Below are 24,791 nucleotides of genomic sequence, written 5' to 3'. Positions count from 1 at the left end.
TCGTTCCGGAGGTCCGTTCTTAACCTGAAACTGTTCTTAACCTGAAGCACCACTTTAGCTAATGGGGCCTTTAGCTAATTTCTGTTCTCATCTTGAAGTACCCGAGGTACTATTTCGGGGTTAGTGGAGTCTGTAACCTGAAGCGTATGTAACCCGAGGTACCACTCTATTGGATTTTAATCGTATTTTATCGTTTCATATTTCTGAATGAAATAACAAAGAGTGGTGTTAAACTAACAAAAAAAAAATTATTGCTGTCAACAGTCTTTCCCTATGTTATTTGCTCAGAGTAGCATCACAGAAATTAATGTACATAACTTAATCAAGTTCATTAATTTCCATGGGTCTGCTCTGAGCAAAACCTTATGCTATTGAGCAATCTTATATAAATAACAGTTAACAATAATAAAGGTTGCATCCAGACAATTTGTTTATTGTGCATTTATTCTTATTTGTCTGTGGGGAGATTAGATTATGTCTGTTATTGATCATTCTGATTTGTTTGCTGGGAAGTTAGAGAACTTTGTGTCAAAGCGAGTGTTATCCCACACTTTCCAGTGCGTATTCATGCCACTCAATGTTTTGAGGAAACAGGCTTGTTGTGCAAGTCCTCTCAATAATCTATAACTGTGTAACCTCAATCTACTAGCATGTGACTGAATCCCCCAAACAAAAATAGCAAGTCTCAAAGTGCCCAAAGTACATAATATGTTTCACTCAAGTTACAAAAATTAAAATCCAGAGACCAAGCTCAATACAGCCACATCCTCACTGCTCCCCCAATCCATCCCGAACTCTGCTGCCCTAACTTTTCTTGGGCAGCTGAATCCTTCCCTCCCTCTGCAGCATCAAGCTACAAGAGGTCCAGGAACTGACCTAATTTTGGTTTAGAAGCTGCCTCCTAAAGAAGGGCTGAAACTTAATACATTACAAACTTGTGCCTCACAGACTGCAGAGCCAAACCTGGCCCAGTTATTAGCCTCAGCTATGAAAAAAGAGGCCCAATTGCATGCTAGGTATTATCAGGAAAGGGATTGTTGTCTACTGCACAAATGGAAAACAGTGTACAGTTCTGGCTGGCACTTTTCAAAAAAGGGGATTGCAGATCTGAAAGTCTGGAAGATGCAACAATATTATCAGCAGCCTGGAAACACTCCCCTACGAGAAAATGTTGCAATTTAAAATACTTAAAACATTAGGAATGTTAACGATTCTAAAGCAGTTACATTTCTAATGCTTTAAGTATTCTTGCATTATTTTAGGTAAGAGGATGCCCTGAAGGAGTTTCTGCCAAATATTCACATATAGTCACATTTCCTCCCAATTGATTCAGCAATCCTGAAGTAGTATGTTTGTTAGTCATCAAATTCTCACCAATGCCTTCAGCAAAGTTGGGATAGAGTTCATCTGTGAAGAGGGGCTCAGGCAGTTCTCTGAAGTAGAGCTTTAAAGTCCCTGCAATGGCATTCACATCCATCTCACTCATCATGACGGAGACATCTTTGTTATCTGAAATAGAGGGAGGGGAAGGGAAAAGTGAGGGGAGCAGAGCTTTTAGCTACTCGGGTGTTGCTTCTGAACTTCCTCTCTGCTGAAATTGTTTGCTCAATTCAAAAATGATGGTAGAGCTTTTGGAGGATCAGTAATATGCCATGGGCGTGCACACTCTGGCTGTGTACTCATTAACATTTACCCTGGCTCCAGTGCACTGCCACCACTGGTGTTTGAAACAGTGCACACATGGCAGTTAGCCACAATGTATACCTATCTCGCAGTTTCTTGTGAAATACTGCTGCTTGATGCATTGAACCAGCTACTTTTCGATTTGAAAATGTAAACAACATTCATTTCGCAGTTAAGCTAAAGCATGTACGTTAGAAACAACTGCATTGCAGATCACTTCCTTTTCTGCACTACTTCCATTGAGACTGGCCCTAGTAATTATTTGTAGAGTGCGTGGAACACTGACTGTTCATTTTTAGTGGAAATGAAAACCTTAGACGCTGATACTCACTGACATCAAAAGCAGCTTTCAGAGCCTGGATGTCGGTGGCAACGCCAGAGACTCGATAGATGCCCACCTCCTCCATGCCACGACGCTCAATCTCCTCGACACACTGGCGCACAATGTAAGGCACCTTTGATCTCTCTCTCCTGCAAGAAGAGGTCCAGTTCAGTAAAGGCAAAGGCAATAATTATGTGTGAATGTACATACACCACAAGCAAGAAAGCAATTTCAAACTGCCTTCGATTCTGTGGGAAAACTGCCTGCATTTGAAGGCAGACATTTCTTTTTTCGGTATCATTTTGTATTTATTTTCAAAAGTAATACTAATACAAATTTACAGAATTACTATGTCAAGAAATAAAAAGAACAAAACTGTTGTTCAAGATGTACAGCTATTTATCGTTTTCAAAGTTATGTGCTATTTCTGATCTGCCCCTAAGCTTGTGAATATCATATTGAAGCACGTGCCAGTCCCTGATATGCCATGCTGCTCAAAAGTACAAAGTTTATTGATGTGCAGAAAAGTAAGAGGTCAAAGCACTGGCAGCTACATTCTCCCACTCCGACACCATAAAATTCTAGTCATCAGTTCATACCATGGGTACCAAACCATTCACCTAACTCCAGAGAATCACGTGTTTTTCTTTTCTTTTCAAAGTAAGGCTGATACCTGAGAGGAAGCTAAAAATCCTCATTCAACTCCTCTATTTTTTAAAGATGTCAATTTAATATGTGTGCTTTAGTAGTCCTGTTTTTTGCCTACAGAATAATGATTCCCTCCCAAGTTATCCAGTGCCAGTAAACATTCTGCTGGCAAATGAATCATGACTAAAGTTCAGGGGTTAAAACTAATATAGCACCATCCAGATGGTGTGAATGTTTTTTTGAGTGTGGTGCATAATGGCTGCTTGGTAGCTTGGAAAATCCCAGGGTGAGTCATCTCACAGGATAGGAAGAGACCAAGGGTTAGTTCCGGAGCACGGCATAGCACATGATGTTCAAAGTAAACAAACTTGGGTTCCAAGCAGATTTATGCAGCTCTCAATGAAGATGATGCAGCTTGCAAAACAGATACTTCCCCCTCCCCTCAAAACTATCTGTTAGAAAACAGGCAAATTATGCGTGTTAACTTTTGTTCACTGTCAGGTCAGAGGAAAGGCCTTAAGTAAAAACCCCGGATTAAAAAGAAAAAATGATGAAATAACTCACTTGGTGACCACTGCGATCTTTACTCCAAATACGCCTGTTTGTTTGCGGGAGGGCATCCTCTTTAAGCTGAACTCTCTGCTGGTGAACTTCACAGACAGCTTCACTTCAACCTTGAAGAAAAAGGAGATTCATAGCTACTCTTTCCAACAACAGAAATTCTTGCTGGATTTCTCTCATTCAAAAACAGTCACAAGGAGTAACAATGAATAGCACAGGGGCTTGGATCGTCATCTGGGGACCTGCTCTGTTCTCCGCAATCAGACTGAGCGCCACAATCAGACTGAGTTGCTTTCATACTCCATGTAAACTGCTTTCCCTTGGGAAAAATACACAGAACAATGCACCTCCTTCTCAACTACATACCACATTAGTCTCTTGTGATTACAAACAGAGTCTTCTGACACTTCAAAACAACAAGCTAAAATGTCAAAGGGGTTAGAAATAACAAAGCTAATGTGGAAAGAAATGGGAAGTCTAATACAAACTGAAAGTCAACCAGACTTTTCTAAGATTTTAGGCCAGGAAAGCCTAAAAAGTGGGTCTCCAGATGTTGCTGGACTACAACTCCCACAATCACTGAGCCTCAATATCTTGAGATCCACAGGTTAGCCATCCCTGTTTTTAGCCTTGCAAAATTTTGTTTCTGGAGTTTACAGTTAGAACTGTTTCAATAAAATCTCTTAAGGTAAGGCCTCTTACAGCTGCTTTTATTACTGCTTTAAATTCTCATTTCTCAGTTTTTGTTTTATTTTACATGTGGTTTACTGTTTGTTAAAAGAAAATGTGTTAGCTTCTCCAAGTACATGGCAACGTGAAAAGCAGAATATAAAGTATATAAATAATAGCAGCAGTGCATAATGTGCAGCTTATCCATGCTCACTAGGAAGAGACAATATTCAGACAGCAAGTCTCATTTGATATTCAATGAGCAGAGAGACTTCTGTATTCAATAGCATTAACACCACAGTGAGCAACAACTTGTAACTGAGGGTCAAAGAAGATTTTACATGATGCATGAGATTTTAATGTTCTTCAAAACTACTTATGTCTGAAATAATTACTATTTCATCTGAAGTAGTTTCCCCAACTAAACCACTTTTATCTGGTTAACTGGAGCTTATTAATACAGCTCACTGAAGAGACAGTGTACGCAGATGCCCGTTCTAAATAGATTCCACTATGTGCCATTCTTTGTCAAAAAGCTATGCCAACATTGCATATATTTTAAAAGGGAGAACAGGACTTCAGTGGTTACAGACGGGCAGCTCTGAGTGCTGGCGGGCATTTGATCTGCTGAGAAGTCCTCCAATATAAGCCACTCCCATTCCCATTCATTTCAGTGAAAATTGCAGAGGAGAATTCCAGAGTGCATTGTCCCCTTTGTTAAAAATTAGTGCTTGCAAGGGCACACAGTTGTGAGTGTTGTTTTGATTTTCCACACCAGGCATCAGTAGGACCAAATAGTCAAGGTGCCAATTTAATAAGGCTGAGTACTCTGAGAGGTCAAACAGGCTCCAGAGAAAGACCTTGTTGTGCAAGAAGCAGCCTGCATGACTACAAAGACAGCTAGGGTGGTCTGTTGCTGCACCAGGAACAGGATGTGCATATTCTGCATACGTCCAGATCCTCTGTAACATTAGCATTAGAAATAAAACTCTCCTATCTTCCCCATCCAGGAGAAGTGCAGATTCTTAACAGAGAGCTTATGTGTTTTGGCAGTATGGGCGATACAAAGGCAGAATTTCCAACATAGAAAATTTATACATGCTGTTCCTATGCAACAATTGAATGCTCAAAGCTGCTCTGTATCTGTGTGCTAATGGAGAATGCACCCACGCAAGAAACAATCTATAAAGCTGGCTCCTCAGCAGGCATGTAAACAGCTGCATAGGCCTGGCAAGCAGCTTGCCGTCAGTGTTTTATATCATCATCTACTTGTGTGTGCAGATGTTACACCATGTCTGTGGAACAACAACATTTGAGTTTGGGTCTTAAGTCACCAGGAGCACAAGACCTGAAAATCCAATCCAAAACAGAACAGTCAGGAGCAGCCAGCTTGCATTTTAGAATTGTCTGTACTTACTCCATTCATCAATATGACAGTGCGTTGCCAGTCTTTATCTTGCAATGTCTGTGGATCCAGCTGAAAAATGGAGAGTTATTAGTGAGTTAGCAACCAGGTGCAGAGACCAAAGCGGTTGTATTGCCTTACATAAATTAGTTTAATAATAAATAATAATAATTAGCTTGTCCTTTAAAACAAAAAGCAAAATTATAGCCAACATGAATACCCTAGAACAGTCTTCCCCAGTCTGATGCCCTTGAGTTGTTTTGTGCCATAGCTCCAAACTGCCCCCGTAGTCCAAAACTGCTGGAGGGCACCAGGTTGGGGAAGGCTGATTTAGAAATTCCTCAGTGGCCTTTCAGACCATTTGTCATCCACCACCCTCTTCTGCACGAGAAAAAAAGATTCCAGAATGTTTGACAACGAAAGTCATGAAAGCAGCATAGTTTTGCAAAGCTAAGCAAATACATTCAACACATACCTTTATCCTTGTCACAAAAATTTCAAAACAATTGTCTTTTATTTTTGCACACAATACACACGTCTGTCTGACCACCTGGTGGAGGTTTTCTAGCAGAGACTGTGGTACCAATTCTGGTTTGCTGGGCTTGTTCATCAGCCTCCCTCTGGCCTGCCCCCGAATCAGTTTTAGAGATTCAGGGGCGGCTCCTCTCTTGGGCCTAGGTGAAGTTGTAAACCTGTCTCTGAATTATGCCACTCAGATGACTGCAGGTTCTTTGGGTGTGCTTGTATGATAATGCTCTTCCACACATAAAAATTCCATAGGCCCAGAAAACTAGCATGCCAGGAAAACAGCTAGAAAGTTTTCAACATGCAAGGATTTTTTTTAATTGGTGTTTTTTTTTTTTTTTTTGTAAAGGGAGGAGCATTCAACAATCTGAGGCCCCACTTGAATCCTGAAGTGGCACAGTCCAGGCACAGGTTCACCACTTCATTTGCTGTTTGTGAGAATTAGCCCTATGCCTCCGCCTGTTGAGACCCCACTATTATTGCTAATAAGTGGAAGCAGTTTCTCTATCCACACATACAGCACAAAGCAATGGGAAGGCAGAGGGTGGGGAGAAAGAGAGAGAGAGAATGAATGACTGAATGAATGTAAGAGTAAAGCTAACCTTTCCTTGTAGCACTCTGCCACAGACTCGGGGCCACAGAGTGTGGCTTCTGTTATGTGTACATTTCTTCGGTAAATCCAGCAGAGTCCTGCAGCTACAGCAGTAGCAGAAATGCTTGAAGACTCCCTGAGTGGTGGAGTGGGTCATCAGCAGCTCCCACATCTCTTACTGTGTCCTGTGCTCTTATTGTGCTCTGAAGCCCAGTGTTGTCCCTCTAAGTCTACTCTTGCTCTGCCAGGGGCTTTATAATGAGAATATTCTTCCTGGAGGACCTGCCCACTTCAGTTTGGGCAGCCAAGGTTCCAATGAGGTGTTTGTTTTTCCTTCCCAAAAGAGTTTATGGGAAGGGAGGCAGAATTTTCCCTCAACAAGCTTTGTATTTTCCCAGAATTGAGAGGAAATGGCTTCTGAAGTATCTGGTTTCCTTTGTGGAACTACTGAGCTCACCTCCACCCCCATGCAACTGCTTTCTGGAGCTGACATGGATAGCCCTTCACCATTCTCACAGTGGGAACAGTCAACCCAGATTCAAGATGCAATTCATCTGCTGCTCATGCCTTGTACTTCTGTGTCATATAAAGTTGCAGAACTCGCTCCCAAAGGGGAGCAAGCTCACCTAAAATGCAACTCTTGTCTAAAACAGGCATGTTTTACTGTAAGTCACTTTGAGTTTTTATGAAAAACAAAAACCTGGGGGGGTGTGTGAATCTTCTACATAAATAAGTGAAAATGCTGCCTGATGTATTCTTTGGGGATTCAACAGGTAAAAGCTGTCTGGGATGAGGGCAGAGATTCCAAAGTTAGGCATGAAGTGCCACCTATGGAAGGAAATGGTACTTCTACACAACAAGTGCCACCTTCTTGCATCCAGCAGCAGAGCACAAATACAAGACTCAATGCAAGAATGCAAGACTCAATGTTTTTTTAACTACTGACGGAAGAGTTTCATTCAATTCATTCTGAAATCAGTTTGGTATTTATGAGCTCTCCCAGCAAGCACTCAGAAAAAGTCCATCTCTTTTCGAAGAAGTCTTTCCCAGTTCAAAATGCTTGTGTATATGCGTAGATGCCATCTAAATGTGCTTTAGAATCATAGAGTTGAAAGGGACCCAAGGGTCATCTAGTCCAACCCCCCCAATGCCATCTGGAGGGCACCAGGGTGCAGAGAGGAGAGGAAAAAGCATGCTCACCACCCTGGGCTCCTTGGAATCATAGAATTGTAGAGTTAGAATGTTCCCAAGGGTTATGTAGTCCAATCCCCTGCAATGCAGGAATTTCAACTAAAGCATCCATGCCAGATCCATGGAGGAAAGGTGGAATATAAATGTAATAAATAAATAAAAGTACAGTCATACCTCAGGTTGAATGTGCTTCAGGTTGAGCGCTTTCGGGTTGCACTCTGCGGCAACTCGGAAGTAACGGAGCGTGCTACTTCCGGGTTTCGCAGCTCGCGCATGCGCAGACACTCAAAAAGACATCACACGCATGCGCAGAAGTGGCAAAACATGACCTGCTCACGTGCAGTCACATCTTGCGTTCTGTTTAGGATGCGAACGGGGCTCCGGAACAGATCCCGTTCACATCCCAAGTTACCACTATGCTCTAACGCCATTGAGTGACAGGTCCTCCCCCTTTAAAAAATAACCACCCAATGTAGAGTAATTTACCAGCAGTCCAGTATTGTGCTTCTATTAAAGAACCTAAACAAGAAGCAGCTAAAAAAATATTTGGAAAAAAAATATTTAGCTGGCCCATTGGAGGAGGAAATATCAGCCCTGATAAGGCCACTGGGAGGAATGACAAAGATACAACAGGAAGGATATGTTTAAATGAATTACATTCCGTAACAGCAGCTTTGCCATTCCAAGCTGGCCAGACAAGCTGCTTACATGATCAACAAGGGTGGTGCAGTGGGGAAAGGCAGACTAGCCAGCCAGTCTGGAAATAAAAACAAAAAAGGGGGTAGCAAACAGTTTTAACAGACATAAATGTCACTCTTTTAATCCTGTTTATAGTGTGACTGAGTAGAAATCCCATATGAATCACCCGTGTGGAGGACAACAGTTCTGCATGGACACTTTGGACAACATGATTTCCCTGCAACAAAGCAACATGATTTCCCTGCCCTAAAGTGAAATCCGCATGCCAGCTGGCTTTGTGGGAGGGCTTCTTCATCTCACAGACCACAATGCAGTTGTAAGGATTGAAGATAAAAAGTATCTAGATTGTTAACTTGTAGCCAAGGAACCCCAAGCACATTTGGTGCTTTCTCAAAAAGGAGGAGCCTGTATGCTACCAAAATCATGAAGAAATAGGATTAAAATGCACGTGTCCATTTAATCTTGGTAGTAACAAGTCAAAGATACTTTTAGTTCAGTTATGGAATGCTGAGATGTTTCTACCCACACAGACATTCTCAGACTCTATCGCAGCATGTATTCTGAAAAACCAACAAGATCGCCAAAGAGAGATTAGAAAGATCTATACATGCCAGAAAATCTGCTCACTTGCTTATGTTAAACTGCAAAATGAGATTTGAAAGACACTGCTAGAAGAAATCTTGGCAAAGAAATGCAGATATTTTAGGGGCTGAAGACCACAGTGTGAACTAGAAAGACAAGTAGAAAATTTGCTGAAGTAGAACTACTGAATAGAGGTCGTGCTAATCCTACAGTTAGAGACTTTATCATAGTACAAATAAATATGACTGCTGAAAATATGAATTTGCAGCTAGGAGCTAGTGTCACATCTAGATCACCAACTTTGCACCATCTGGGTTCTGCTGAACAGCAAGAGGAGTATGTACACTTTCTGCATAGCTACTGCCTTGTTGATTTAGTGCAGCCTTCTTCAATCTGGTACCCTCCAGCAGTTTTGAACTACAACTCCCGTCAGCCTTAGGCAGTACAGTAATGCTCCCACGAGCTCTAGTATACAGTCATGCGACATGGGAGTTGTAGGCTAAAGCAGCTGAAGGGCGGCCAAGTTTGTTTTAGTGGGAAAGAGTTCTTAATTTGACCAGGAAATCTGCAAGGGATCGTCTTATGTTTTTATTACCATAACAGATGTGACAGAAGCTTTCACAGGGTTCTACTCCATCAGATAGAGTATATGTACAAATGTGACAGGTAAGAAGTTAAGAGGTCCAGTAGGTGGACTACAGTCATACCTCATGTTACGTTTTTTCAGGTTGTGTCCCGTGGCGACCCGGAAGTACCAGAAAGGTTTACTTCCGGGTTCACTGCATGCGCACAAGCGCCAAATCGTGCCGCGCACCTGCACAGATACAGCGCTTCAGGTTGCAGGCTTTTCATGTTGCAAACGGGCCTCCGGAACGGATCCCGTTCACAACCAGAGGTACCACTGTATTCTGCAAAATGAGCTTAAAAACTGAAGGAGCACATAGAACACACCTTGGATTTCACTTTAACAGTGACATCAAATGCTACAGGAAGTGACATACATACTCTGCAGAGTGACAGCAAGTAGCTTCAATCTGTAGCATGAATGAAAAGCTGGAGGTCTTTAAGAGAATTACATTCCAAGCAAAACCTCCAAATTCCAATGTAAACATTCTACGGAAACCTCCAGCAAATAAACCGTAAACCCCAACAAAAGAAAAGAGCTGCTCATTTTCCAGAGACGGAGAGACCAAATGATGGAACAGGAAACATTAATTTGCTGCCTGTTGCTTCTGGGGAAAACAGCCGTGCTTTTCCAAACACAGAGTCAGTTGATGGCTTTCCTTCCTATTCAACCAGCTTCTCTCTCTCTCTCTCTCACACACACACACACACACACAGAGAGAGAGAGAGGTAAAGTTAATAAACAGCCCTAGCTCTAGTCACCAAGGCTCACTGCATTCACCACAATACAAAGAGCTGCATGATTCACAAATCCCAGAAGTGAGAGGGTGAGATTTCCAGTCAAGATAATAGAGGATTAGCAACACACAATTGGATAGTTAAGCAAGAATAATTTATACCCAGCTCTAGCAGAGAGAGGGATGGAAAACTTCATGTCTGACATCATCTAGAGGTCTTACAAGTTCCAAAGAAAGAACACTAGATTTTCTCAAGGGCATGCTTTGATATGAAGAAATATATCATCAGGAAAAGACCAAAGGCTGATCAAGCACCTAAGTGGTTTATTCAGGTGAGCATGTCCTCCAAAGAGGGGTGGTAGCCTGCTTTCAGTCACTCCTCTCCGTTTACTTCTTACTGCAGTCTTCCCCAAGCTGGTGCCCTCCACAAGTTTTGGACTCCAACTCCCAGCAGCCCCAGCCAGCATTACTACATTGGGCTTCTCACCACCTTTCTGTGTGGCCATGGCTGCTCCCATTTTGCCTTTTATGGGTTGTGGATCAATGCACATGGAGCCCAGATATCCTGTACAGATATGATGTTCTAAATTATGGATGGGGAAGTTGCAACCCTCCAGATGTTCCCAACACCACTGGCCATTCTGGGTTGGGTCAATGGGGGTTGGAGTCCAACATCTGGAAGGCCACCTGTTTCTGACCCTATGCTTTAAAGAAACATGGCCACCTTGCCTTTACAAATATATATATTCCAACAGCCCACCTGGATTTGGCCTTTGCCCATGATTCGGTCTGTGGTCTCTCCATCTTCTTTGGTAAGCTTGGTTTTGTTGTAACACTTCTCGTAGCACAAGATTCGCAGTGTCTGTGAACCCTCCAGTTCTATCTCAAATTCCTGCAGCAGGGGAACAGCAGTTGAGTTACTCGAGATTCACTCTTCATAGCAAGGATAGTTAGATGCTTTGGACAACTCCTATAAGCCCCAGTCAGCATGGCCAATGGACAGAGATGATAGATTCTGTAGTCCAACAACATCTGGCAGGCACCACACTGGATGCCCATGCTGTAGCTCTCAAAGACCTAACATCAGAGATTTCTTGGGAAACCATGAAAGGGCACCCTGAAGATTTTGTCTCATTCTGGTTTCCACCTGGGGAACAACTTCTGTGCAATCAAAACAGTTTTCTGTCTGTATAATCTATAAATCTATAAGATAGTTCCCCAAGGAGGGGTTGTGCACTTTGCTGGCAACGGGAGGTGAGCTTTTTATGAACTAAACTTATGGAGCCTCCCCCTAACATAAGAAAGGCAGCAATAAAAAATGCAATATGAAACAATGAAAGGTATTAAAAACTTAAAAATAAAATTAATTGTAAAATACAATTAATTACAAGTAAAATACAATTGTAAAATACAATTAAAGCATGGACATAAAAAACCTTTGAGAGGACTAGACCATAAGACATATGTGAAGGATGACTGTCACACCCTTGGGTCTGTTCCAGAGGGAGACAAATTCTTGGCTTTGCCAGGAAAGATACTGCAACTTCCATATTTCCCGAGGAAAGATCTTTTGTAAACTTCTTAGAGGTTTTATACAGAGTAAGTGGCATGTACACTTTGTTAAACAAAATAAAAATCTTGATGAGCTAAACTATTGTAATAGGTCTCTAAACACTGAAACCCTCTAGTGCAGCCTTCTCCATCTTGGCATCATCCAAATGTTTTGGAGTGCAATTCCCAACATCCCCGGACAGAACATCCATAGTGGCTGGGGCTGATGAGAATTGTAGTCCGTAATATCTACAGGAAACCAGGATGAGGAAGGCTGTACTAGAATAAAAAACAGCAATAGAGGCAGCTGCTCTTGCAAGCTTTGCCACTGCCCAGTTCTCAAAAGAAAGACTGTTCTGCTTCTGGCTACTTTCCCCTTCACTTTCATAAGTCACTCAAAACAAATTCAATGGAGCTGCCTGAATCACTGTTACTCAAAAGCAGCCCTCAGGGATACAGCCCAAGACTAACCACTCCAAGCAAGTCACAGCATTGGCCTTGAACTTTCCCCACTCAGTTAATGCTGCAAGTCAGTTGTGATGGTGGTCAGTTGTTGTTGTTTTTATACTATTTATTTATACCCTGCTTTTTCCTCTGATGGGACTCTTTCCACATACAAGATGCAACTGTGGCATTCACATCTAAGACTCAACATGCTCTCCTGCTGAATTTTCAAAGAGGTGGATTTAGATCAAAACAGTTTGATGCCTATAGAGGGGGAAATCCAAAAGGATGTCTCTCCCTCCGCCTTACTGAAACAAATGGGAGGGGACCATAAGGGCACTGCCACACTTGGCCCCCAAATTAGACAGCTGAATTTCATTATGACCACTTTTCAAATGGGATTAATTCTTGGAACCATTTGTATGCAGACAGTGGCAGTAAGATGAAGGTCCCATCCTATTAGGAGCAGGCCATGACAAAAAATATCCTACAGGAACATACAGGAACCTCCCTGATGCACCACATAAGGAGAAAGCAATTTAAATCTGTACAAACAGAACCACTGGCCTCCTCTTGTCAAAGACTCTATGAGAGGTGGTGATCAGAGGAAGCCCAGAGCACCACTACAGCCTACCTCATTCCAGTTGGGCTCTGCTGTGTCTCTGTAAACTCTCGTTTTTGCCTTGTTCACGAAGTACCCAAAGGAATCCACTTCTAAAGTGCAGTAGAGGTCTAGGAGGAGGATGACAAAGAAGCAATGGCTCAGTTAGGGTCACCAGCATCTCTTGCAGTTTCCTTGGTCAGCTGGATCAGACCATGTGCTCACACGCAATCTGACTGCTGTTTGGTCCATGCAACATTGATCTACACTTTGGAGTACCTCCCAGAGTAGGGTCCTTCCTTTAGTCTCATGGTGGTCTCTGAAGACACTGATATTTGGAGCATGAGGGCTGCTCTTCTCTCCTCAAGTGTCTCAGTTTCCAGAACCACTCCAAGGTAAAGATTATATTGCAAGCTCATTCTCATGCCTGACAATTATCCCACAAGGTTGATTTGTAAAACCCAACCTCAAATGATGGAAGAATTTATTAAATTTCATTCTGTCGCTGAAGACCTTCCTAACATGCCAGGCGTCAGTCACCAAGCTGTCACTACTGTGCATTTTAAAAGGCTTCCAGGATAGACTCCCCACACAGAAACACCCCCCCGGCCAGACAGCGGCATAGGCTGAATTTACCAGATGGGAGGCCAGCTGGCCACCCATCCCTTGAGCCCTCCAAAGGTCAACTCTCCTGACTGCCACAAAAATGCCAACTAGGTGTGCTGCAACAACCACCTTCATATGTGTGCCAGCTATATAGCTGCAGAGAGAAAGTGCATTGATTGGGCTGTGCAAGAAGCCAGACAACAAAGGAGCATAGGAAGCAGCTGCCTTAAACCAATACAGAGCATTTGGTCTATCTAGCTCAGTACTGTTTACACTTACTGGCTGCAACTCTTCAGGGTCTCCCATCCACTTCTATAACATTATATTCCATTGTTATGGCAGCAGCACCAGCGTCTCCCTGTGGGCAACCAGAGGCCTGCTTGAATCCAGAGTGGGGCTTTCATTTGATTGTTAGCCACACCACCAAATCATACTTAGCATGACGGTATTCCAGCTCTTTGCATTCACCCACAGCTACCATGCAACTACTCACTTGAGCTCTGCTTGAAGCCGCTGGCTGAATGGACAATGACGTTCAGGAACCCATAGAGACCAGGGGACTCATCATCTGTGTTCAAAAGCATATAAATGTGATAGTTAAACTGGCTCTGGGAGTTCAGTGGGAAAGACAGATTAAATCCCCCTATATCTGTTAAATTCAATTTCTGTGGCGCGAATGTGTATGTTTAAAGACTGTAAGTGCATTTATCCCAGATTTAACAACCTTCTATGTATGTTATTGTGGCTTGGGGAAAAGATCTGCTCCATAATCTATGGAAATTTAGTTTCATAATGTTTATAGCTCTGAGCATAAGAAATTAGACTGTGCAACAGCCCAAAATCCAGGGAGCATGAAAAAGGCTTCTGGACTGAGAGTGAGCCACTGCCTTTTTAAGACACTGTTTTTCACCATTACGACGACTAAAGCTGGTGGCTGGCTCCATTCCTATGTCTGGGAAGTGAACTGGGACTGTGTACTTTTATTGGTATGCAATGGTATAGATCCAACACACACATTAGACACTAGCAGCCACTTGGAAATCGTCCCTCTGAGTGCTGCCCACTGTTGGAGGCAAGATAGTCAAGAGCAATGGCAGATGAGGCCAACTGGTTCCAGGGTTCTCACCTTCTTTGTTTATCGTGAGGGGGATGTGGTGCACAGTCTGAAGTTTCACACAGGAATTTGTCAGCATCTGGAGCTCCACTGAAGTCAGCGAGAAGCTTTTGAAACCTACAGTTCAGAGGAGAATGGGCTTTTAATCTCCTGCAAACTTGGGAAGAAAGGTGTAGGCTGGTAATGCTGACCTCTTTGCTTTGAGTATTATTGCCACCAAGACATCCACAAGGGACCCTCAGGAATGATCCTGGGAATAGAATACTACGATTCCCAGTTATCCTAGAAAAGGTCAAGCAGATAGCCAACTCCTACCAAACGATTTGCCACATGGATGCCCTTGTGGGAATCATGCAGAAGCCTTTTCTCACAGAGGAAAGGCCCTCTTCTAATAAACCTGGAGATCTCCCTCAACAAGTTACCTGCTCCTTACTGGGAATGATGGCTGGACTATGTAGCATCACTGCAACAATACTGAGCACAGAACTGTAGAAGTTTCTTCCTACATGTGGACAGCATGCTGGGAGTCCCCATCCTTGGGGTCTCACTGGAGTGGAGGGGAAGCACCTGGAAGGTGCTGATTCACAGAAACACATCTGTATCTGACCCAGACCACAGTCAAAAAGGCCCGCACATCTACACATGGGACATTTGGCAACCCTCTCACAGAAGAGTGGCACGTTCAGCCTTAGACAGGCAACAAGGGCCAGCCCCCAGAGCCCCCCTCTGATTTCTCCAAGCCCAGGATGCCTGCTGGTCACACCTAGGGAAGTCAGAGCATAGGCACGTACATTTCTTCTGCTGCTCCCGGATGATCTCTCGCCACTCTGCCCGTTCGTAGTCAGATGAGATGAGGAATGTGTAACTCTGAGTGACAGAGAAAAAGAGGCCCAAGGATTATTCATTTTATATTACCTTATCCAACAGCTAAAATATGTATAAAAAGAACAATCTAAAGTGTTAAAATAAGATTATACAAAGTTCATAATACAGCCAACATATATCCCTGCCACCCAATTTTTATTTAATTTTCTGCAACAGTAAAAATCAACTTCATGTGTCTTTCTCTACAAGTTTTGGCTCAAGCAGCCATTGAGTTGTACCATCTAGGAATGATGTCCTGAGGTTTGTATGCTAACAGTACAGTGGTACCTCGGGTTACAGACACTTCAGGTTACAGATGCTTCAGAGGTTACAGACTGCTAACCCAGAAATAGTACCTCGGGTTAAGAACTTTGCCTCAGAATGAGAACAGAAATCGCGTGGTGCCGGCACAGCAGTAGCGGGAGGCCCCATTAGCTAAAAGTGGTACCTCAGGTTAAGAACAGTTTCAGGTTAAGAACGGACCTCCAGAACGAATTAAATTCTTAACCCAAGGTACCACCGTACTCTTCATTGTGCAGTGAAAATAACCTTTCACCTGTTGGTCTGTTAAATGCATAGTGCTGCAGTCTTTTGTCTTTTCTTAAAAAAAAATTAAAAAATCTGGTTATAATTTTCTGTTCTTCCTTTTTTAGGCTGATGAACTTTATTTTCCAAACAAAAGAAACCAGCCATTTGCATGCTTGCCTTCTTGCCAGGTTGTTCATTTCAGGTAGTGTTGAAATGTTTTTTATATAAATGTATATATTTTGTGACATGTGAAGAAAATAGTTCCCTGTGTTTGGAAAATCTTGGTGAAGGTCCAAACAGTGTCAACATTAATAGCTAAGACTTGCATGACGTCAACAAAGCCATCTGTCTTTGAGGGTACAAAGTGCACAGAGCATTTAATCCAGAGTCTGTTTCCCTTGCAAGGGTTTACACAGCCTGCCATCAGCTCTGCCCATATTCTATTCAATTACATAGAGCTCCCAAAAGATCTCAAGATCCTGCGCCATTAACTAGCAGCTGTGCTTAATGTTCTAATTTGCCAGCCTTCAGCTTCAGAGATAATGGTCTTTTTTGCATTCATTATACTATGGGAGTAAATTTTCTGTTGTGAACCACCCTGTGATCCTCGGATGCAGCGCAGTATACAGATTTAATAAATAATAATAACAATAAAAAATGAAAGCAGCCATTTATTCATTTTGCTGCTTCTGTAGTGAGCACTAAGTGTGCAACAGGCATGCTCTGTTCACTCAGTTTTTATGGGGCATGTGCAAGACGCCATGAACAAAACTCCATCTCTCATGGTTCCTCTGTTCAGCCCCATTCAGACCCCATTCTATGCCAGTGAGCTGAGATGCCCACAAGGCCTCTCACCTTGCCATTGCGGTTATGCACTCGGAATGCCATGTTAGGAGACATCAGTAGAAGCAAGGATTCCTGCTCCGAAAGCTTCTTTTTCAACCTCTCCATATTCTTGCTGCCCTTATTAGCCCTCTGAGGAAGGAAAAAACCCAAGAGGTAATGAGATCGTGTTCTTTTACAACTCAACAGATGCAGGAACTTGAGGTTCACAAGAATCTCAATATTTAGGTTCCTTAAACCAGAAGTAGGGGTACTGGTTTTAACCTATGAAGCTTTACATGGTTCAGGACCCCAAGGAATATATTTTTCCCATACAAAGTTGTCCATGCCAAACAAAGCAATGGGCCTTTTCAGTAGTAGCCCCCTATCAGATTCTCTTCCCAGGGAGGTTTGCCTAGCACTGCCACAGACATATTTTCGGCACCATGCAAAGATGTTTCTCTTCTGTTTGAGTCTGCGTTTTCCTTTGCAGCTCTTGGCAGCATTCCTTTGGGGGCTCTTTAGGGTAGTGTGACTTCTCTTAGGGGTTGCAGGGATTGTTTTCATGGCTTGATTACCTTTTAATTATTTTGTTTTTCATATGTTTTATTGCGCCTTTTGCCATTTGTAAGTTGCGCTGAGTTAATTGTATAAAGCAATTAACAAGCTTAATAATAATAATAATAATAGTGCCTATGCTCTATCTGGGACTCGGGTGGCGCTGTGGGTTAAACCACAGAGCCTAGGACTTGCTGATCAGAAGGTCGGCGGTTTGAATCCCCGCGGCGGTGTGAGCTCCCGTTGCTCCGTCCCTGCTCCTGCCAACCCAGCAGTTCGAAAGCACGTCAAAGTGCAAGTAGATAAATAGGAACCGCTCTGGGGGGAAGGTGAACGGCGTTTCCGTGCACTGCTTTGGTTTGCCAGAAGCGGCTTGGTCATGCTGGCCACATGACCCGGAAGCTGCATGCCGGCTCCCTCGGCCAATAAAGCGAGATGAACACTGCAACCCCAGAGTTGGCCACGACTGGACCTAATGGTCAGGGGTCCTATTACCTTTACCTTTATGCTCTATCTGGCATTATGCTTCCTGCCCACGTGACCCTCACCTACATCCTTAACCCAGAACTCTGCTCCTACAATACAGCCTGGAAACTGCCCATCTCAGGGCTTCTGGAATGAGGAGCCCAACAAACATGTGAAAGGGACTCCTCTGGCAGCCATAGCAGCCCTCACTCACATGGGTGCTAGGGAAGGAATGAAAGATACCCCCAGTGAGAGCTCCACGCTCATCATTGCCTGCTCTTGCCACTGCTACTAGCACCACCACCACTTAGCCATTTGGTGAGAAGGATGTGAACTCGAGGCAGCAGCTAAACAGTTCTGGATGCTCGAAGTGGACCATCCCTAATTCTGAGTTTGGCTCAAAGTGTAGCCAATCTTTCCTACAGCAGAAAGCCTCTCACACTATATTGCCTTTGGTACAGTTCAGGAATGGGCTCTTCATACCAGCTGACTGGGCTGAGCACAACCCAAGCAGGACTGGGAAGGCTGTTTTGTTGCAGGAATGCTTAGCCGAGCAATTGGTGGCGGGGTAACAGTACTGCCAGCTGCTCCCTGAAAAGCGGTGGGGGAGGCATAAACGTGAGCCAATGAGTAGCACACTGGCTATGAAACTTAAGTTCATAGTTCAAATCCCTACAAAGCCACACAATGAGGCGAATCAGTACCTCTCATTCTACACCTCTTACAGAGGCTGTTGGAAAGGCTGTTAATATATCATTGAAAACAGATAAAACTGCCAAGCACTATTCGTATTTCTTATTCTCCTCCTCCCCTCTGCTTTTACTTTTTCCCGTTGGATGTCACTCTTCAGTTGAGAAATCTTGATCTTCATAGCATCCAGCTCCTCATCTGGCACAAGGGAGATGTTCGGCACTGCCTCTGAATCGTCCACCATTTGAAAGCTGAGGTCTGAGAGTGGAATGTACCATTTGCAGTCATACTGCTGGCTTTTCCTGCAAGTAGGAAAGCACAGTGTTAGCCAGCTTGCCCCTCTGCTCCCCTTAAGCAGCTTAGCCCCCACAGAATTGCAGGACGATGTCCTCCTCCCTGAAGCAGCCCCAAAGTTTAGCCAGGGTAATCCGCTCCCTGCCTTATGCCTTATGCAACGTTACAGGCCAATACTATAAAAGGAATCTTTCCTTTTGACAACTTGCCTAAACACCTTCCAGAAAGCTGTAAAACTCATCTGGCCTTTAGAAGCCTTTCGCATGTTCATTTTCCTGAGATGAATGCTAACACCCGAGTCAGGAAAAATGTGTTGAAATACAAGGAAATAAACTTGGTTTCCATGGAAGTGGCCAGTGTGAGGAGGTGCATGGCTCTCTGACTGACATATACAGTCGTGCCTTGGAAGTCGAACAGAATCCGTTCCAGAAGTCCGTTTGACTTCCGAAACATTTGAAAACCAAAGCACGGCTTCAGATTGGCTGCAGGAAGCTCCTGCAGCCAATCAGAAGCCTTGGAAGGCCAGTCGGACATTCGGCTTTCAAAAATAGTTCGCAAACAGTCACTTCCAGGTTTGCAACATTCAGGAGCCAAAACATTCGAGAACTAAGCTGTTCGAAAACCAAGGTACGACTGTATGCTCTTTCCGCTATATGGTGTATTACCACCATATATGGTATACTACCACCAGCTCCAACTTCCAAGGGAAGGCCCCTATGCAGCAGCAAAGACAGTAATCAATCTGGGAGGTTCCAAACCAAAGAGAGGAGCTCAAACATGCTTGGCAGTTGCACCCTCTTAAGTGAAAGTCCTCCCTCCTAATCTGGTTGTCTGCAGTTTCTCAGAGGTAATGGAAAGCCACCCTGCACATGTTCAGAGGCATCTGAGCTGGAGAAGAACGAGGCCTGGGCTCTCCATTGGGAGGACCACTTCTGCTCCAGTTTGGTCCTTTGCCTCTGTTGCACCTGGCAGTTGCCCAGCTCTTCTTATATATTTTCCTCCCCACTCCCTTATGCAATGTATACACATGGTCCTTCACATGGGGCCCACCCAGGAGAGCCTCACCCTCCAATCTGCTTCTTGAGCTTGGCACACAGGAACAGGTCGGTGAAGAGGAAAACATGGCGCAGCTTACGGGCTCCCTCGACCAGCTCCACCATGAAACTGTCCTTCATGAGCTGACGGTGCTGCCAAAAAAAAAGGAAGGGTCAGAAATGGAGACTGGAACAAGTGACAGATGTTGGCCACTGCCAAGGCCAGCATCAAGAGCTGGCCTGCCTGGGCATCAGCTATGGGGCCCTCCCCACAATACCCCAGCAGAGGCCCACTGACAAGCTCCCTAGACTTGCTGTAGTGAGGAAGGCCCATGGACAAAAGTTGGTGTCCCATGGGAATGACCATAGCTCAGTGGTAGAGCATCTGCCTTGCACGCAGAAGGTCCCAGGTTCAATCCCCAACATTTCCCCATAGGGCTGGGAATTGCCCCGTCTGAAACCCAGGAGAGGCACTGCCAGTCAGTGTATACAATACTAAGGTAAATGGACCAATGGCCTGACTATGCATTAGACAGCTTCCTATGTTCCTATGAAAGAAAGGTGCTGGGGAACTGGAGGAGAAAAGATGTGATAGGGTGCTACAGGATCAGACCAAGGAAGGATTCAGCACAGGGTAGAAGTTGGAGGCAACTGGATGTAATTGGGGAACTGGTCCATGCAGTTGAGTGGGTCTGACAAAGCACAAGGTGGCTTATGTTTTCCAGCCCAGTCACATGGTGAGAACCTCTGATGCCAGGGTGGCACCTCGCTGGCAGATACTGGCTTGCACAGACCCTCCGCATGACGCTAAGCAGCTGGCAAGGAATACTGTTCCCATGAACAGCTACTGTTATTTTGAAGCATTTCCATGTGGCAACCACAACGTTTGTGTCAGAATTCATTCAAGGACAGGCAACTTCAGGAGGGAATCTGCCTTGTAACTTGCAACTTCCTTGCATTGCTAGCTTTGTCCTTCTCTTTAGATGATGATGATGATAATAATGGCTTTCACAAGCTTTAAACAATTCCCTTCCCTAACCGCCCCCTATGGTTCCTCCCCAGATCTACTAACCTCTTTTATAGTGATAGCCTTATATCTATCTGCCTTTCAACCATTTATCAAGACGTGAATGATAAAATATATAGTAATTAATTAGTCCAATAAGGATTTAAGTAGGTAAGTAATGGTAAAAAAGCAAATGAATAGAAGGCAAGTGTTTTGCTCATATTTTCAAGTTACACAAGATGAAGAGAATATAAAACACAACAACAAAGAAAACAGCAAATAAAATAAACCTTGGGGCACTGCAGCACCAGCATAATAGACCAAAGCTCTCAGCTAGTTTAAAGAGTTTACAATGGCTGGCCTTCAATACCAACCCAACAGTTCCACAAAGGGACTCATGAGAATATGGTGGGCCATTAACAGTGAAAGCAAAAGGCAGGTTTGAATGGTTCTAGATTTTGCATTGTGTCTCCAGACTCCATTGAAGGTGTCATTTGGCAAAGGGTCCCAAGAACTGAGACAAGTCATTATTTGACAAAATTTAAAAAATTATAAGCAAATTTAGGCTGCACAATTAAACTGTGTTCAGCACCCTTATGCAACAAAACTGTTGCTGTTGGGTTTTGTTTTTAAAAAATCAGACTTTTGCAGTAAGGAGAGTAACTGGAAAATGCACTGGAACAAGCAGTACAACAATCACTCGGCATAATGTCATATAACCTCAGTACAAACATTTTAAGAATGAATGCTCAATGAACAGCAGCTGTCATAGTCTCTGTCTACATATGTGGACAGGCCTTCTGGAAGATCTCCAAACTCCCTGAAAGCCTATTTCTTTTTGTATCTTGTTGGAACAGGACTTACTTTCTCATGTGTTGCCAGCTGCAGGGCCTCCTACACGAAGCCTGCAATACCCAGTGTGGCTTGGGAATTCCAGTGTCCAGAGATTATTCATTTTGCTGCTAGTGTGGTTTGGTGAAGCCCACATTTTCTGCCCTTCTGAAAAAACTTATTGGATAGGTATGTGGCTAATTATAGAGTTAGCATCTACTATCTCCAAGGATTTGTCCAAAACCAAGTTATTTCTGTTTTCTTCCAGAAAGGAGGTACAACTAGGCACCTACTCCTAGTTTCTTCATAAAAGCAAATATTATCTGCAACTGTTTTACAGTGAGTTTACTACAAGGCCAGCAGAGGGCAGCATAAAACTATTCTCCAACTTCACAAACTGGCAAAAACTCTTACCCTTTTTAACCAAATGGCTTTGACTATACTAGCAGCTCAAAGCCAGTGCAGGGCAATACATTTTATTAGGATTCACAAGAACATTACAAGGCTATAAGCAAGCATTAGAGTACTCTAGAAAGTTCTTCTCCAGGCTGGATGTCAAGAGAGGCAAAAAAAAAAAGCAAGAATTTTTTTCCTCCAAAAGCCTGCCCTCCAAAAGTCTGTCTGCAGACTGGAGCTCTGCAAGTGTCACTGGGTTAGCCTCTCTAAGGGACATAAAGGTTTCAGGATGCTATGAAGTGCTATTAGGACAAAGAAGAGATAAGGAAGGGGATCCCTCATTTATTGGCAAATATAAATATTGCAGGTATCCAGATCTACCACCAGCGCAAAGCAGAAGAGGCTGGGTAAAGAGAAACATGGCAATTTATTAGCAAATGTAAATATTGGTATCTGGTACAGAATGCTGACTAGTCATTGGAGGGAAGGATATGCTAACTAAAAGGTTCTCCGTGGCTTTCTTATTGCACACAGCCCTGCTAAGGGGTATAGATCCATTTAGAACAGATGTCGTTTGCAAACTCAACTCACAGCGCACTCCTTATTAGCAAATATATAAACAGCACCATCTGTACATATTTTCTCGAGCCAGTAATTCAGATTTCCTCTAAGATTCTCTCCTATTTGTGAAAAGTTGCAGATTCCCCACTATTTTTGTTTCAGTGGGAATTATTCTCACAGAACAACGATTCTTCAGGTATCAAAGACAGAAGATCTAATGCAGGAGCTTCTTCTCTAGAGTTTCCACAGCAAATGTTTTTTTTTATATAATATTTTTTATTACATTTTTTTTTTGAGCATTTCAGTGCACGTTTATTCTTATTTACACATTCTTGTTTGCTTTTATTACATTTTCTATGAAAACTTCCATCATTCCATTTTCGACATCACATATTTTAGTTTGTTGAACCTCCCTCCACTCCTCTGGCAGTCATCCAAAATGATTGTCCTATTTACACATTCCTTAATAATAATATCACCTTTAGATAAAAATTTTGTATCCTTATTTACATTCTTGCGATATTCCTTAATTTTCACAAAGCTTCTTTAAAGCACACTAGTGTTGTATTCTCCTCACATATGGTTTTCAAATACTCTCTAAATTTTCCCCAGTCCTCCAAAAACTTATGACCTCTTTGAAGTCTGATTTTCCCCGTTAGTTTGTCCAATTCTGCATAATCGATTAATTTACTTCTCCATTCGTCCAGAGTCGGTACTTGTTCTTGTTTCCACCTTTGAGCTATTAGTGTTCTCGCGGCAGTTGTTGCATACTGGAAGAGTTTAAAATCCCTCCTATTTATCTCCTTTCTGGTTATCCCTAGTAGGAAGGTCTCTGGTTTCTTTACAAAGCTGTATTTCAGCATTTTCCTTACCTCATTATATATTTTTCCCCAGAACCCCTTCACTTTCTCACATTCCCACCACATATGCATAAATGTGCCCTCTTTCTCTCTACATCTCCAGCATTTATTACAGGTCTTATACATTTTAGCCAACTTAGCCGGTGTTATATACCATCTATATACCATCTTCATGGCGTTTTCTTTTAATGTTATACATGCTGTGAATTTCAGATTTTGATTCCATATTTTTTGCCATTCTTCCAGCTCTATACTGTACCCTAAATCTCTGGCCCACCGAATCATTACCTCTTTCACCTCCTCATCCATCGTGTGCCATTCCAATAGGATTTTGTACATTTTAGATATAATTTTACAATCGTTAGTGACAATTTCTGTTTGAAACCTCGACTCCTTTTCCTCATACCCTTTTTCTTTCACTTCCTTTTTAAACATATCTGCAGGTAGTGCAACCAGTCAAATACATGTTCTTTCACTTGTTCGTATGGTTTTACTTTCCATTTATCCCCTTCTTTAATTACCAAATCTCCATATGTGATCCAATTATTTCTCATATTGAGTTTCTTAACTCCCATCACCTCTAAAGGGGATAACCAATGTGGCACCCCCCTTTCTAATATATTTTTATATCTGTCCCAAACTTCGATTAACGATCTTCGGAATATATGGTTTTCAAACGATTTATGACCCTTTTTTCCCTCTTGCCATAGATAGGCGTGCCACCCGAATCTATTATCGAATCCTTCTAAATCCAGTAGTTTTGTGTTTTTAAGCTTTATCCATTCTCTTATCCAGCAAAGACAATATAACTTCAAATCTGGCAGGGCAAATCCTCCTCTTTCTTTTGCATCCGTTAGCAATTTATATTTAATTCTCATTTTTTTGCCCTGCCAGATGTATCTTGAGATCGATCTTTGCCATTCCTTAAAATTTTTTCCTCCTCTTAATATTGGGATCGTCTGAAATAAAAATAATAATTTGGGTAGCACGCTCATCTTGATCATTGCTATTCTGCCCCAAAAGGATAATTTTAATCTTCCCCATCCTTTCAGATCTTTCTTAATTCCATTCCATATCGGGACATAATTGTTCTGATACAGGTCCACAGTAAATGTTTTGGATCTGGGTCTATTCCAACATAACAGTTTGTACTGAAGCTACCACAACTTTCTTGGGCTCTCCTGTGGCTGACTCATCTTAAAGTACCGTATTTTTCGCTCTATAAGATGCACCAGACCATAAGACGCACCTAGTTTTTGGAGGAGGAAAACAAGAAAAAAATATTCTGAATCTCAGAAGCCAGAAAAACAAGAGGGATCGCTGCACAG

General features: G+C 42.9%; 1 protein-coding gene across 1 annotated transcript in view; it reads right to left on the bottom strand.

Moving 5' to 3' along the window:
- The window catches only part of BCR (BCR activator of RhoGEF and GTPase), an 89,577-nt gene that overhangs the window by 3,836 nt on the left and 60,950 nt on the right, over positions 1 to 24,791 (bottom strand). The window contains exons 9-20 of the mRNA XM_082203011.1: positions 19,841 to 19,962; positions 18,615 to 18,783; positions 16,802 to 16,921; positions 15,346 to 15,421; positions 14,567 to 14,671; positions 13,934 to 14,008; positions 12,868 to 12,965; positions 10,999 to 11,130; positions 5,301 to 5,360; positions 3,218 to 3,327; positions 2,015 to 2,154; positions 1,375 to 1,509 (exon numbers count right to left, since the gene is read on the bottom strand). Coding sequence (XP_082059137.1) covers positions 1,375 to 1,509; positions 2,015 to 2,154; positions 3,218 to 3,327; positions 5,301 to 5,360; positions 10,999 to 11,130; positions 12,868 to 12,965; positions 13,934 to 14,008; positions 14,567 to 14,671; positions 15,346 to 15,421; positions 16,802 to 16,921; positions 18,615 to 18,783; positions 19,841 to 19,962 — 1,342 coding nt within the window. The remainder of the gene's footprint in view (positions 1 to 1,374; positions 1,510 to 2,014; positions 2,155 to 3,217; positions 3,328 to 5,300; positions 5,361 to 10,998; positions 11,131 to 12,867; positions 12,966 to 13,933; positions 14,009 to 14,566; positions 14,672 to 15,345; positions 15,422 to 16,801; positions 16,922 to 18,614; positions 18,784 to 19,840; positions 19,963 to 24,791) is intronic.

The sequence above is a fragment of the Podarcis vaucheri genome, assembly GCF_965113315.1.
Source record: "Podarcis vaucheri genome assembly, chromosome: 16".
In the NCBI taxonomy this organism is placed as follows: domain Eukaryota; kingdom Metazoa; phylum Chordata; class Lepidosauria; order Squamata; family Lacertidae; genus Podarcis; species Podarcis vaucheri.
This window is presented reverse-complemented; position numbering and strand designations above follow the sequence as displayed.